Consider the following 15,526-nt stretch of genomic DNA (forward strand, 5'->3'; position numbering starts at 1 on the left):
TTGAGCCGAACGCACCACCAGACACCAGAGAATGCATTATACATGAAGATGCAGATTAATGAGTGTTTGAGAGTCGCATTTAATTCTAGACGTCTTAATGAGAAAGTAAAGATGCACAGGATTTGTGCAAGGAATTTGGGGATAGCAAATATTATTAGCTCAGTGTAAAAGCATAAAGAATTAACTGGAAAGACCCAGCATGATAATAAACAACAGTGTGTGTATGTGTGTGCAGGGCTGTCTGGAGTGAGGTCACATCTGTTAGCAGCACACAGTTCTCTCTAGCAGTTCATTATTGACCAGCACAAATAGAAATTATAACAGCTAGTAAATCTGATAAAGAATGATATTGTGGCACGTGTGCAGCAGTGGACCGCACTTCATTTGGATACAAGAAAACCATTTAAAATAGAGTAGAACAGTGCAAGGTTTCTAAAAATAATGAATATAGTAAAATATATAATATAGTAATGTGAGTGTTCAGGCAATAAAACACTTTTTTTGCACCAAACTTACAATCTGTCATGTCTTTAGCCATCATTTAGCTAAACTTAATTTAACCAGCCACCCTTTAAACAAACCTTGTTCCATTAGCTAAAAGTGCAATGCCCATAAAGATACTAAATGATTAGTAATCGCTTATAAACATTTGCAAATAATGAATAGTTTCATCTTTCAATTGGCTACTGCAAAAACATGAACAAATAATTAATAGATTATTTGTAAAGATGTGTAAATAGAGGTCTACACAACAAACACAGATCATATGACTTAAAAATAAAAATTATAAAGTGCTACCCAACATTCTCATTTCTGATTGGCTGCTACTGTAGGTGTCATTTAACTCCTCAGTGTGAGAAACACAAGGTGTGGTGTGAGAGCATGTGTGTGTGTGTGTGTGCGTGTGTGTGTGTCAGAGGTGGCTGGTTTATTGATCTGATTCAGACATACACTGACCTCACATTTACTCAAAGCTGTACCTCAGATAATCAATAGAGTAACTGTGACATTCACAAACACAGAGGAGGAATTCTCCCCTAAAGTGTGTGTGTGTGTGTGTGTGTGTGTGTGTGTGTGATATAAAACCGTTAGAACCAGGGAAATAAATAAATGAAAATCAATGTAATAAATAATTAAATGCAAGGCTGCAGCACAACATCGCCACCTGGTGGTGAACAGTGAAAGTGCTCAGATGTTTCTCCACTTCCTGTCCTTAGAGCCAATCCAAGCTCTGAAAACAAACACATCGGAGATGCAGGACAGATCTTATTAAGATACCTTTGATTATTAAATCAATCATGAAAGTCTTTGATAAAAATAGGCCAATATAGACTTGCTATTCTACTCCGTGTTTACTGTATAATTAACTGTTTAGCAGTGTTAGGATGAAATGAAATCAAGTGCCATGTGCTTCTAAGAGAAAAGAAAAGAAAAATATATTGTCCTACTCAGTATTTCAGTCTTGATTCCAGTACAAATATCTTAAGCCAGGACACATTTACTGAAGAAGTGAAAGGACTAATTCTGCCTACAGGGTCAGGAAAATCCTCTTCATTCAAAGGGCAAATTATGATTTTCTGACCCTGCTGGCATTTATTTATACTTGTTTTAATCATAAACTCACTTCATTTTAATACATTTTTCAGAAAACGACTTCATATCTTCAGTTGTTTTGAACTAGGTATGTTCAGATGAATGCATCTTGATATATGAATAATTATATGTGTACTGGAAAACAAGAGAAAAATTGTGTGAAGTGGTGGATCAGACCAGCTTGAGACTGATCTGATGCTGATTTCTCTGTGTTTGGATGCTAAATACATCCTGTCAGACAGCTGTTCTTCTCTTAACGGATGCTGTGGTGTCCAGGAACTATCCGAGGTTCGATTCTCACTGACATTTCTTGGAAGAGGTCGTGACATTTTCTCCTCAGCGTTTCTGTTATAGACTCACAGGCAGCCGTTACTGAGCATCAACATGAAGTCGATATTCCAGCACAGGTGAGAGAGACACATGTGAGAATACAGCCCTGAGACTTGATCATATAACAGCACAAACCAGCACAGATCAGATCAGTGTGTGTGTGTGTGTGTGTGTGATGAATTCAGCTCTTGTTTTCTCATTCTCTCATCACAAACACTTGGTTTCATGACAGACACCCCGGTCACATTCACAGTTTTAAATATTAAAGGTGCTGTATGTAGGATTGACACCAAGTGGTTGAACTAGGTATTGCAGTCCAAATTCAAAATATTGGAGAGGGTTTTTTTCACCTGTGGACACACATGCAGGTTGCTAGATTGAAGACACAAACAGGAACGAGCACACTTAGTGATGAATGAAATGAAATGCACTGTGTTTTCCACCAGGGTGCTGAATACAATTGGGTAAAAACTGGCAGTGGGTGGGTTTAACAAACCATACAGAGACCGACATTCTGGCCCAGAACACACTGTCAGAGAATAACTGACTGCAGCATTATTTTTTAATAAATAAATTAATAAAAGTTTTTGTTTACATACTATATGTGTGTGAATTGTGTGTGTGTGTGTATCATGTGAGGAATTATGCTGAAAATTCAGCTTTGATCACAGAAGTAAATTACAGTTTAACAGATGTTCACAGAGAAATCAGCTGTTTTAAAATGTAACGACATTACACAATTTTAGTGTTTTTTTTTGTTTTGTTTTTTTTCAAACACAAACACTTTTTGATCAAATAAATGCAGCCTCGGTGAGCAAAAGGAACTTTTTAAAAACATTAAAATTCTTACTGATCACAACCTTTAGAACAGCAGTGAGATATCCTAGTTGAGTATAGTAGTGTCAGAGGTCAGAGGTCATGCATGCGCACTAGTGCGGAGGCTTGGGTCTGAGGCCGGGTCTGGGTCAGAATCTGCATCTGTATGAGATCTGATTGATGTTTTGTAATCACAACGCTCTTTTCTTCCAGGTCTGAGATGGCGACACCGCACGTTTCCTTCCTAACAAGATCTGTTCCTGAAGATGTTAATGTCTCACTGTTTAACTCAGTTGTGTTTTTGCCTCCTTTTAGTCGTCAGCCAGAGACAAGTGATTTCTCAGCTTGCTCTGAAACCCAAGTCTGGCCCAATTGGCCTGTAAAGAGCCCCGCCCACTAGCAGGCCACGCCCACTCAGAGGACTAGCCAGTCCAAATGCTTTTCCTCTAGCCCCTCCCACTCCTATCAGCCCCTCCCCTGACCTGTCTATCCCCCTTTCCCTTCTTCATGTGGAGAGTGGTTTCGCTAACTCTTGTGTCTTCTTACTAACCCCACAGCTTCAAGCTCTTCCAGTTTCTTTTGGATTTTGTGTTTGGTTTTGACCTGTTTGTGTTCCTTTGAAACGACTAACATTGTGTCATTCACTGAATGCAGGCCATCCGTTGTTTTCCAAATTAACTTGTGTACTGACGTACTAACCCTAATAACAATACTGATGTCATGTTTTTGTTTTGGATGACAAATCCTTCAATGAAGAGATTCTGTTGCTTTAGTTCTGTATTTGGATCTTGATTCTCTTGCACTAAAAACACATTAGGAAAAGAAAGAGCGAAGGCCGGTTTAAGACCGCCGCTCTTCAAAAGACCTTTATTGACTTCACGATTTGTCATTATTCTATATATTTTCTTTCCCTTCCCTTGTTTTTTTTGTGTGTTCCTAAAGCACTCAGGCATTGGACACGCTATGGTAAACAAACTGCATTATATGGTAGATATCATTCTAATTGTCTTCTACTTTGGTTTGCCCTGGATTTTCGTTTCCTATTTCTATTCTGTTTGCTTATACTGACTACACAAATCCCCATTGGTATCAAGGTAGCAGTCAGACTGTAGACCTCCACTCTTTTCATTTCACGGTCTCATTCGATCATGGTTGTGACTTTGTTCTGTCCATCCTGCATCTCCGTCCCGTCTGAAAGATCTTAGCTTAAATGCTTGAGTCTCGCTCCATGTGATCGTGACCGATTCGTCTGAAATAAAGAAGTTTCTCGACAGAGCAAGATCAGAGTTTCTCTTGAAGAGTTTCTCTTCACTCATCTTACCCAACATGATTTATCACGCTCTGAACCGATATGAGCGTTGATTTGAGTGATCGTATATGACCCCAGTGGCAGGCAGTACGGGTGTCAGGATCTCAATAAAGATGGTCCAAAAAACTAACAAACAAAAAACATCAAATCAATTCTAATGGTTTCCACTAGAAATACCATTACAAACATTACAAACCATCAACTTTTAACCATTTAAACCATTAAAAACATGGACCGATCCATTAGGATTTAGTGGTTTTAACGAGTCAGATAGAAGATAATAGAAGGCAACCACTCACCAGAAGAAGCCCACAGAGATCACTACAGTTTCTATTAAAACTAATAGGGTACGACGGGGCTAAAGACGCCTTTGATATTATTTTCCTCTTAACCACTAGATGGCAGAAAAATGAGGCGTAGCACTTTCCAAAATTTCCGCTTTTTAAGATGCACGTGTATATTTGTCTGATCCTTGATTGTTCCAAAATAAACGACTTGTACGATTTATTTTTACACAACATCTGTTGCTCCATTAACATTCAATACAATGTATATATATTTTTCTGCAGTTATTCCTTTCAGGCACAGAGAATAGCAAATTTTTTCTTAAGGTCCGTCTTCAGCCCTGTTGTACCCTAAAAGCACACATTTTGTGATGGGGTCTTCTGGTTTTATTTCTTTTCAGCAGAGAGGGAACATACTCAGAACAAATCCTCTGAACATTCAGATGTCACATTCCAGTAATGTGTGCAAAATGATCAAATGTTTGTAGAACTGAGAAAAAAAGTGAGGTTTTGAGTACCCAATACCTTCAGAGATATTGTTTCTGAGGTATGAGTGTCCTGTTTTACAATCAGTGTTATGATCCTGAGTCTGTGGTGTTCAGCATCAGTGTAGCCTGCAGTCCATTAGCTGATAACCACAGCTCGTTTGATATCTGGCTCACAGTGATGCTGGTCTCTCCTGGAGATTCACGGCCCGGTTCAGAGCGAGCAGACAGAACCCCATTACAGACCGTCAGATTCACTCTTCAGATCAGAGCCGACCCGAGCTGCACACTGTTGGGTTTGTTTTCTTTAGTAAGTCTCGGAGACTCGGGCCAGTGTGAGTGATGATTTCATTAGTGTACATACCCACAGGACAACTAACCTAATTATTAAACATGAACAATTAATTATTACTGGAGCGCAGTAGCCTCTATAACTTCTGAGGGAGTGTTATTGATGCCAGGACGCTTCTCAGCCACAGCGTTTGGCAGATCTGTGCTTTAATGAAGTGTCAGACCAAACCAGTGCTCTTTACTAATTAGTCTTCTTTATAATTAGCTTTCATTTCAATACTTGCCTTTTTCGTTTTAGTCTATTTGTTTTGTGCTTTTGTCATAGTTTTTTGTAGTTTTTATTTTACATCTGATATTTATATTTGAATTATATTTCAGCTCTATAGTTTTAGTTAACAGTAACTACTAGGGTTGCAAAGGGGTGGAAAACTTTCCAGGGATTTTTGAAAAGTTTCCAACATTTCTGGAATATTTCCGAAATGTACCATCTTTTTGCAAGCGTATTAACAGCACTGTTGTGAGGCGTGCGTCGATGAGGTGTGGCTCTTCACTGCCTGTCACTGGACTCGTCAAACACGAGGCTCCGCCCACAGCTGCACTGGGACCTGTGTTCATTAACACTGATACTAACTCAACGATGAAACTCATGCATGACGTCGTTCAGGAAAAGCACTCTGGTCCAGTGATATGTGTGTATACTCTATACTGTATACACATATGCATATTTCTGCCTGAGCAGACCCTATAGAGATAAGACACACCCCCCTTCTGATAGGAATCTCAGTAGATCAGGTGGAGGGGTCAGTGTGATTGACAGCTCCAGATCCTCCCGGTTCGCTCACATTAGTATGACACTACACCGATCTAATGAACTCAGAGACAGCTACCGCTCCAGCTTGTTCCTCTCTCGTCCACCATCACGTGAGGTCTCCGAGCTCCTCCCGCTGTGTTTCTTTGGTATCTTCAGTACGGTTGTGTGCATGCTTCATCTGCTTCATCCCGTTCCCCGCAGCGAGAGAGAGTCTGCGATGCCCGAGCCGAACGTATCTCGGCTTGCACGCAAACCTGTGGACTCAAAGTGCTCATCTTGTTGTGTACCCTCTCATATTTAACCCCTTAATCAACTAAATGTCGCCGATCCTCCATCTGTGGCGTGCTGTGACTGTGTTCTGACTCTCTCCGCCCTCGGCTTGCACTCAGCGTTTGCTTTGCCCTTCATCAGCAGCTCATTCCCATACACATCTTCATCTTCATCTGCTCACTCAACTGCATGGCTTCTTCCCCATGTCCTGACTCTTTTGGATGATTTATTTTGTTTCCTCTTAACCTCAAAATCCACCAGACATGACAATTTGGACCAATCTCTCTTGTTGAATCAAGTCACAAAGGATTTCACCAATTGACTGCTCTACTAATTGACTAAAACCCAAATTCTGTTACTAATCCGAATGAAACCTTTGTTATAACTGTACTAACAACCATTTTTGTGTCTGACCTGCTCTTCTTTACTAAAGTACTAACCTCCAACCCCACACACATGATCTCCAGCCGCCCCAGGCCTCCTCTCCTGCTCCTGACCCCTCCGTCTCACTAACTCCTTCGGCTAGTTTACTCCCGATCTCGCTCCACTAGATCACAAACTGTGTTCAGGGCCGTTTTCCAGCTGCCAGCCACCTGTTGAAGGATCCGATCTCTCTCGCTGTGTGTGCTTCAGTGTCTGTCTCTGTTTTTGATGGGTGACGGTAAGTGATCTCTGGAGAGCGTTGCTCTGAAGCTCAGGTAAGGATCATCACAGCGGTGTTATTACTGCATACAGTCCGCTCTGGGTTTGGTATCTGGATGGATATTAATTGAAAGTCAGTGTGTCCGATTACATTTGGTTCCCAGTATTCTTAACAATATCATCTTTAATGAAAGTCAAACAGGTTTGAAATCTTGACAGAATGGTCATGTGGTTGCGAATTACCCCTTTTTAAAATTTGGTAAATGTTTTCTTGTGTCTGACTGTAAAGGTGTATTATTGTAGTGCATTGTAATATCCTGCAGTGTTTCATATTTCTGTCTCGAGGACGTTGAATCTCTTAACTGTTCGTCTGCAGTAGTGTAAGCTGTTTTGAGTGATGGACAGGTGTTGAGTGTCTTTTGAGCTTTATGAAGTCATATGGATTTCAGATGAGCTCCACTCGTGAGAGAAAGAACACAAGGAACTATCTCTGATGTTTAGTGCCATGATTTTGTTTTTTGTTGTTCAGTAAGTGTTCAGGTTTGATTATGTCATGCCCTCATAGTTTTTATGAAATAATAAGGTATATTTACTTGAGAAACAAAATTGTGTAGAATAGGTTTTTTTAGGACATATACAGTTTGTGTGTGTGTACACATAGAAAATCATATATATATAAGATTTAAACAAGAAAAAAAAGATACGGTTCACTTGATTTTTATTACTTGAAATAAAGTTTGCTGTAAAAAATACAGACTTAACCCAATCCTTACCCCTAAACCTAACCCTACCCATAATGTATTCCTAAATTCAGTGTGAAATGATAGCTGATTAACAAGAGTGTTGAAGCACCAAACCCTGATTGTAAGCCTAAAACTGATATTTTCTGAAAAGTTATGTCTCAATTCTGATTGGTTGATTGGAATATTGTTCCAGAATCAACAAGGATGTTTATCCAGGGCATGTTGTACTTGGTGAAATCACGCTCACGTTTATAAACATTATAGTCAACATTTGCATGTGGTCAGAAATACATCATAAAGTCAGAATAAGATAGTGTATTTCTCCTGAGCTGAAAGAGGCTGTAGTTTAGAGAGAGTTTCTCTGTGTGTGATGTGTTCTGACACTGATTGTGTCGTGTGTGTGTCTGTGATGTGCACGAGCGTCTTTCAGACTGATGTGATGGCGATCAGACGTGTCTATTACTCCTCTCAGGTCCGAGTAATGGCTTGTTTGGCCGACTATAAATGAGCTGCCAGCGCTCATCTAATGCAAGCGGCCAGCGATTCGCTGAATCAATATCAAATAATTATTTTATGGCTGACAGGTGATCAATTCTGCCAGATGTATTAGGACGGCCCAGTTGACAACAAGATGGAGCATTTTATCAAGGAGAGCCGCTGCACTGTGATATTGTGTCTTCACGCTCAGACTGGTTAGTGTGACCCCTGTTTCACACCGCAAGCGTGAGCGGCGCACGAGCAGCGTGTATTTTTTTCGGCGTCCATGTTAATCAATGAGTGCATTCACACCGGGACCAGGAGCAGTGCGTGAGCGTCAAGCAGGAGCGTCGCGTGAACAGCAGTGAAGCGGGGGTTTCGGCGTCCGGTCTATTTTTGCTGTGCTGCTCACACTCAATTAAAGTGAAAGCACACTTTTGATGGAAAAATAAATATGATTTCACACAAAACTTGTTCAAAATGCACAGAACAAGCATGTCAAGAGTTTTAACAACAACGACAATGTCTAGTGTTTTAACAATTATGCCAGAAAAGAAAATTAAGTATAACAAATATGTATTTACCCATTTAAACTTTTTTAATTAATCGTTTTGGGTGAAAGTATGGTGTATTGTTATAAAAACAAATGTTGAAAGAATTATACCAATTGTTTGAAATGGTTATATTTTCTGCCGAACACACTTTGCAGCCGCTGCTGTGATGCTGTACTTATACGCTTCCAGTGTGAATACTCGCGAGAGTCTCTGCTGCAGTGACGGTGTAGTTGCGCGGACGCGCTGCTCGCGCACCGCTCACGCTTGCGGTGTGAAACAGGGGTCACACTGCTAACTAGACTCAGTTAACCAGTCAGACTGATCTCTCAGGTCACGTGATTCTCCAGAAACCAGCCGATCCTGACAGAAGAGCAGGAGCTGGAGAATCTGAATCATTCAGCACTGTCAGTGAACTTATGAAACATATGAAAACCTTCAGTAAGTGTGTTTAAGTTCAGTTGTTTAGCCTCATTTTAATTGCATTTGTACAGAATGTGTTCAGCTTTGATGCTGTCATGCCCTCACTGAGGTTTTTCAGTTGTTTGTTTTGAATGTCCTCCGAGCCACAAGGATGGACTGTGACAAAGTTGTTACTGTAGTAGTACTTTGTACTTGTCCTTCTACTCAAATAATTATGAATAGGCTACTTATAATTTTACTGGAGTAATATTTTATTAGGGTATCTGTACTTTTACTCTCGTACTTGATTTGTTGGCCACATACTGATTACTAAATATGACTATTTGCATATAACTGTTCAGTACTAGTTATTTCATAGTTCTTTTTTCTTGAACCTTGACTAGTAGATAATTAAAAGTAGTTCTTCGGGAGGTATCACAGAATATATTAGTTATTGATTAGCTAACTGTAACTTAACACAATCATAAAATTATATTACATATTGATTAGGTAACACATCTTCTTTAGTAGGTTACAGTAGTGAGCTAAGTGTTAATTAATAGTTACCTGTTAGTTCTTCAATAAATCCTTATTAGTTATGCAGTAAGAAACAGTATTCTAAAGTGTTACCAAAATATGATACATCATGGCCCAAATATATACAAATATGGACAAACTACAATAAAATAAGCATTTAAATGTTTTCTTGCTTAAAACAAGAAAAAATGTCATTCAAGAGACGTTCTCTGAGAGCATCTCTTATTCTCCTACGCACTTCCATTCAGAAACATGATCTTATTTCAAGGATGTTTAGATAGGATTAGAAAACAACACTAATATTGATTAAGAAGATATTATGCAGTTTCTAAAAGATGTCATTCACTTGATTTTTATCAGTGTAATTTATGCATTTGTTTAGCCAAGTTTAGTTTGATCTTTATTGTCATTCTGCTACATGTGTGCACATACAGTGGAAGGAGATGTTGTGTCTCACAGAACTACGGTGCTACGTAAATACAGACACACAACAATGAAGTAAAACAGTGTAAACCTATACACAACTAACCTACTGACAGATTCTGACTATACATACACTATATATAAATGTCTACCTATACATAGACTGAAAAAGAAAAATACATAGAGTATATGAATGTTTCACATAATATTGTACATGTGCAAAGAGGAACATCATAAGTCATGCAGCTGGCTGGGGGACAGTGCAAGATGATTTGTAGTGCACGAGCATGTAAACACATAGACACAAAGTCTATTTTGAGATTATGTACATACAGCAGTGTGTGTGAAAAGTGTCTAGTGTGCATAAAGGAGAACTGCACAAAAGGTTTTTTGTGATGTGGTAAGGTTGTGGGGTGGAGGAGGTGAGATGGTCCATGTTTCAGGAGGAGGGGGTTTGTGTGGTGTTTCAGAGGAGGGCGGGGTGGTTTGAGTTCAAGGCTCTCACAGCTGTTGATCAGTCTGGTGGAGCGGGCTCTGATGCTGCGGTACCGTCTTCCTGATGGTAGGAGCTGGAAGAGACTGTGGGAGGGATGGGTGAGGTCCTTCACAGTACTGTTGGCTTTACTGGAGCACCGTGTAAGGAAAATAACCAGGATGAAGGGGAGAGGGCACTGATGGTCTTTGCAGCAGTGTTTGCTGACCGCTGAAGGGTCATGCGGTCAGCAGCACTACAGTTCCCGTACCAGACAGTGATGCAGCTGGTCAGCACACTCTCTAGGGTTCCTCTGTAGAAAGTGGTGAGGATGGGTGGAGGGACACTTGCTCTCTTCAGCCTGGGGAGAAAGTGTAGCTGCTGTTGTGTTTTCTTGGAGAGTGATGTAGTATTGTTGGTCCAGGTGAGATCCTCAGTGATGTGCACTTCCAGGGATTTAGTTCTGCTGACCCTCTCCACAGTCGAGCTGTCGATGGCCAGCGGGGCGTGTTAAACAGAGTTTCTCCTGAAGTCCATCACAACCTCCTTTGTCTTCTCCACATTGAGGGACAGGTTGTTAGTGCCACACCATTCAGCCAGCTGTGCCATCTCCTGTCTGTAGGGTGTTTCATCACTGTTGCTGATTAAACCTACTGTACACAGATATGTCATCCTCAAACTCTATGATGTGGTTTGAGCTGAACGTGGCAGTGCAGTCATGGGTCAGCAGCGTGAAGAGCAGCGGGCTGAGCACATAGCCTTGTGGGTCACCTGTGCTCATTGTGGTAGTGCACGAGGTGCTGTGGCCAACATGGACTGCGTGAAGAGCAGCGGGCTGAGCACATAGCCTTGTGGGTCACCTGTGCTCATTGTGGTAGTGCTCGAGGTGTTGTGGCCAACATGGACTGCGTGAAGAGCAGCGGGCTGAGCACATAGCCTTGTGGGACACCTGTGCTCAGTGTGGTAGTGCTCGAGGTGTTGTGGCCAACATGGACTGCGTGAAGAGCAGCGGGCTGAGCACATAGCCTTGTGGGGCACCTGTGCTCATTGTGGTAGTGCTCGAGGTGCTGTGGCCAACATGGACTGACTGAGGTCTTCCGGTTAGAAAATCCAGGGTCCAATTACGGTACAGAGAGAATTGTTAAGGCCCAGCAGGTTAGTTTGTTGATGAGCTGTTGTGGGATTATTGTGTTGAACTCTGAGCTGAAGTCGATGAACAGCATTCTAGCACAGGAGTCTTTATTTTCTAGGTGGGTAAGAGCCAGGTGGAGGAAACTGCATCATCTGTAGATCAGATCATGTCTGCGGTAGAACACTGACTGAAGGTACAGAAGAGTGTGAAAGCGTCTGGATTATAATTAGGACTGTCACATGACCTCAGTGTGTCAAAGAGTTCATCACAAGTGGCTCAGAAATCAACACTCATCTCACATTTTTTGCTGTTCTTATGTGAAAGTGTCTGAACTTTTGTCACTCTGATCAGATAATGAGTGATGGAGGAGATGTTCAGTGGTTTGAGGGCAGTGCATTGTGGGAGTTTTGGCAAATAAAGTGTTCCATAGATACTGATTATTATTCTGATCATAACTCTTCTATATGTTGATGATAAACCACAAAAAATATTGTGCAGCACAACTGTTTTCAACTCATAATAATCAGAAATGTTTCTTGAGCAGTAAATCATCATATCAGAATGATTTCAGAAGATAATGTGACACTGAAGACTGGAGGAATGATGCTGAAAATACAGCGGAGCATCACAGAAATACATTACACTTTAACACAGATTCACACAGAAAACAGCTGTTTTGCACTGATATAATTCTTACTGTTTTTACTGTGGTTAAAATGGTGGTTAACGAGAATGTTATTGTTAAGATTGTGCGTGTGTGTTGTAGGATGTTGATGTTGATTGCGTATGTCAGGAAGAACACTCTCTCTCTCTCTCTCTCTCTCTCTCGCTCTGTGTGTGTGTGTGTGTCATTGTTTTTTTGGCTCTCTGCTGCACGACTGCGGTGTGTTTGTGGTGAAGTGCGAGTCACGGTTATTTCTGGTTTGAGCACTGATGATGATGATGGCTTTAGTATTCCAGTGTTTTGGTGAGGGATTACGTGTTCTTATCTGAACATGCTCTCTGTCTTGTCACGAAGGGTTTTAGGGTAAATAAGTCCATATATCTAGGAGACAAACGGCCCATTAACATGATCAGCTCTGTGAGGTTGTAAGACGCAGGAGCTGCTGCTTGACTTATCTGTGTTTCAGCAGATGCTGCTTCAGTCTGAAATCGATCAGCAGAACCACACACACACACACACACACACACACACACACATTCCTCATGTGGCCCTCATGCTGCATGGAACTGGCCACTGCACATATATAAATAAGCTATAAATATAGATGATCTGGGCCACACTAAGCCTTAAGTGAATTATACATCAACAATACTCAATATATTGTAAAGAGAAATTTACTAATGTTCAAATTTGTTCCAGAAATGTGTCATATTTGATAAAATCATCCCGACCCAAGTTTTGCACAAGCAGCAATCAGAATGTCACAGATAAATATTCAAAGACACACTCCAATACTCTGAAAACAGTTCTTGTCAGGTTTGAACCTAAATGCCTCTCACTCTTCCTACACAGTAATTCTGTGAGTGTCACATCTAGATTTCTAGGGGAAATCCAAACACAGTATAATACAGCAACATTTAAGACATGAAGACGTAAGAGCAGACAAACTCAGTGCACATACAGAACTTAAGTACTCAGACCAAACTAAATGATCATTTAACAGTCACACCTGAACAGAATAATACAATCAACACAACCAGAGAAACAGAGTCAGACTAGTAACCCAAGGTTTGCGAATTCGAGTCTCGGACCATCAGGGATTGTAGGTGGGGTGAGTGAATGTCACCATACTTGGCTCTATGTCACTTCTCTTTCACAATTTATTTTCAGGGAAACACACAGTTATGTAGTTCCAGGCAGCTCTTGACAGCATTACATATTCATATCACTACACCAAATGATTTGAGATATTTCAAAGCTTTCAACAGCAAAATAACCAAAACCTGCAAAGACACCGGCCAAACAAATAAATATAGTAGACAGCAGGATAAGAAGCACAGAACACCTCACAGAGACACACACACACACACACACATACAGCTCACACACTGATGTTAGCACTACTCTGACGATTTCATCAGGAACATCAACTTAACAACTACATGACTTCAGAACAACGGGTCTGTTCGAGGAGAAAATAAACTCAAGTTTCACTATAATAACTAGAAACACTGCTGCTGAACACTATTGAGAGACGCACAGGTGATCTCTCTCTCTCTCTGTCATAACGTAGTTATTAATTGTATTAACTGCATGAGTCTGATCATTACTAGGTTTAAACTGATGTTGTGCAATTAGCAACAGAGGCTTTAGATGAGATGCAGAAGAAATAATCCAACTCATAACAGCGTTTCAAGTACAAAAACTGGACAGATGCCTTGAAATATCTCATCTGATCGATGTCTTAAGGTGTGGCACACGTAGTATATGTGGAATAATTGACTTCAGTCCATTGAATTATTAGGAAATAATAGGAGTAAAATAACTCCACTTGGCTTCGTAGACATATCACCACCTCAGGTGTGCATTATTTTGGCCCAGAGCCAATTATTCCTTACATATCTTTGCCAAAACTGGCCCAGATACATTTTAATATGCTTGGGCCACATTTGATGAAACATATGTGGACCACTTGTGGTTTATTTTTTTTTACATTGTGGGCACTGGCCTTTGGTCCTCACAAGAAAAATAAAAATGTAAGTGTAATCAAGTGTGTGTGTGTGTGTGTTTGACAGTACTACTTTAATGTTTACCATCAGACGTTCAGCAGCAGTTGAGTTTCTTCTGTTATTGCTGTAACTTGTTTGCTCCTGATGCAATGTGCTGAAACACACAAGTGTGTTTGTGTGAGTCACTGCACTCAAATCAGACGATTATGAGCTTCTTCAGGTTTGTGGCTCCACACATGTTTATACAGTCACAACAACACGCCAACATCCAGTACAAACATAAACTCTCCCAAATCAAGATACATGTGCTCGAAGAGCAAAATAACTTTCTGCGGGGTAATCTTGTTTTATATTTTAATTAAAAAGATTTTTCTTGATCCTTTTTATTGTTATTAGATTTAGATGGTTTAGATTGTTATTTATTTATTTATTTATTTTCTTATTTTAAGAAGTATAAACTCAGTAAATTGTAGCACATTTATTTAGAAAGTGAGACTTAATAGCTTGTCCTTTCACTTCTCCAGTAAATTAATTTACAATCTTTAAATGTTTGTACAGGAAAACAAGACAACAACTGAGGCAGAAATTCATTTTTATTAAGTGCAGTTTATGATGTTAAACTATAATGGTGTCACTCATTAGTAAAATGTAAAATTATAACTTTTTATGTTAAAATCAAACAATCCAGACCCCCCAGATTTAAAAAGTAACTCAAATGTAACATAACACATTACTTTCCATAAAAAGTAACTACGTAATGTAAGTAGGGGACTGACACGATATTGCAATGCATTACTTTTAAAAGTAACTTTCCCCAGCGCTGAAGCACAGGACCATCATCACACACCGCTCAGACTCTGACGTCTGGATCAGCTGGAAACACAAACTCAGCATCGCTCGAGTTATCCTGTGAATTAAGAGGAAAAGAGCAGTGATAATCAGCACGTTACTGTCAGAGGAGAACAGGCTCGAGCTGGATCCTTGTCCTCTGTAGAGCTGGAACTGAATTAGTTTCAGAACTGAAGAGTTTTCACCAGTAACAGTCGTTGTCTGACTGTGGATCTGCTGGGAAACAGTGTGTGCTGTATGAAGCGCTGGAGAAATGACTGATATGATGCCTCTTCTGTCCTGAACGAGCTGATCTGACGCCTCGTCTCTCAATGCAGTTCACTTACCAAACAGCATTGACCAAACAACACGAACACAGAACAAATAATGATTTTTATAATACATAAAAACTAGAATAGATCCGTAAATCAGTTAGTAAATAATAATTACATGAATA

The 15,526-nt window shown here is 40.2% G+C and overlaps 1 protein-coding gene across 1 annotated transcript in view; it reads left to right on the top strand.

Annotated features, from left to right (window-relative positions):
• The window catches only part of LOC113080236 (neurexin-2), a 269,544-nt gene that overhangs the window by 98,707 nt on the left and 155,311 nt on the right, over nt 1-15,526 (top strand). The window contains exon 4 of the mRNA XM_026252449.1: nt 3,682-3,726. Coding sequence (XP_026108234.1) covers nt 3,682-3,726 — 45 coding nt within the window. The remainder of the gene's footprint in view (nt 1-3,681; nt 3,727-15,526) is intronic.

This window comes from Carassius auratus, unplaced genomic scaffold (assembly GCF_003368295.1).
Source record: "Carassius auratus strain Wakin unplaced genomic scaffold, ASM336829v1 scaf_tig00030446, whole genome shotgun sequence".
Classification (NCBI taxonomy): domain Eukaryota; kingdom Metazoa; phylum Chordata; class Actinopteri; order Cypriniformes; family Cyprinidae; genus Carassius; species Carassius auratus.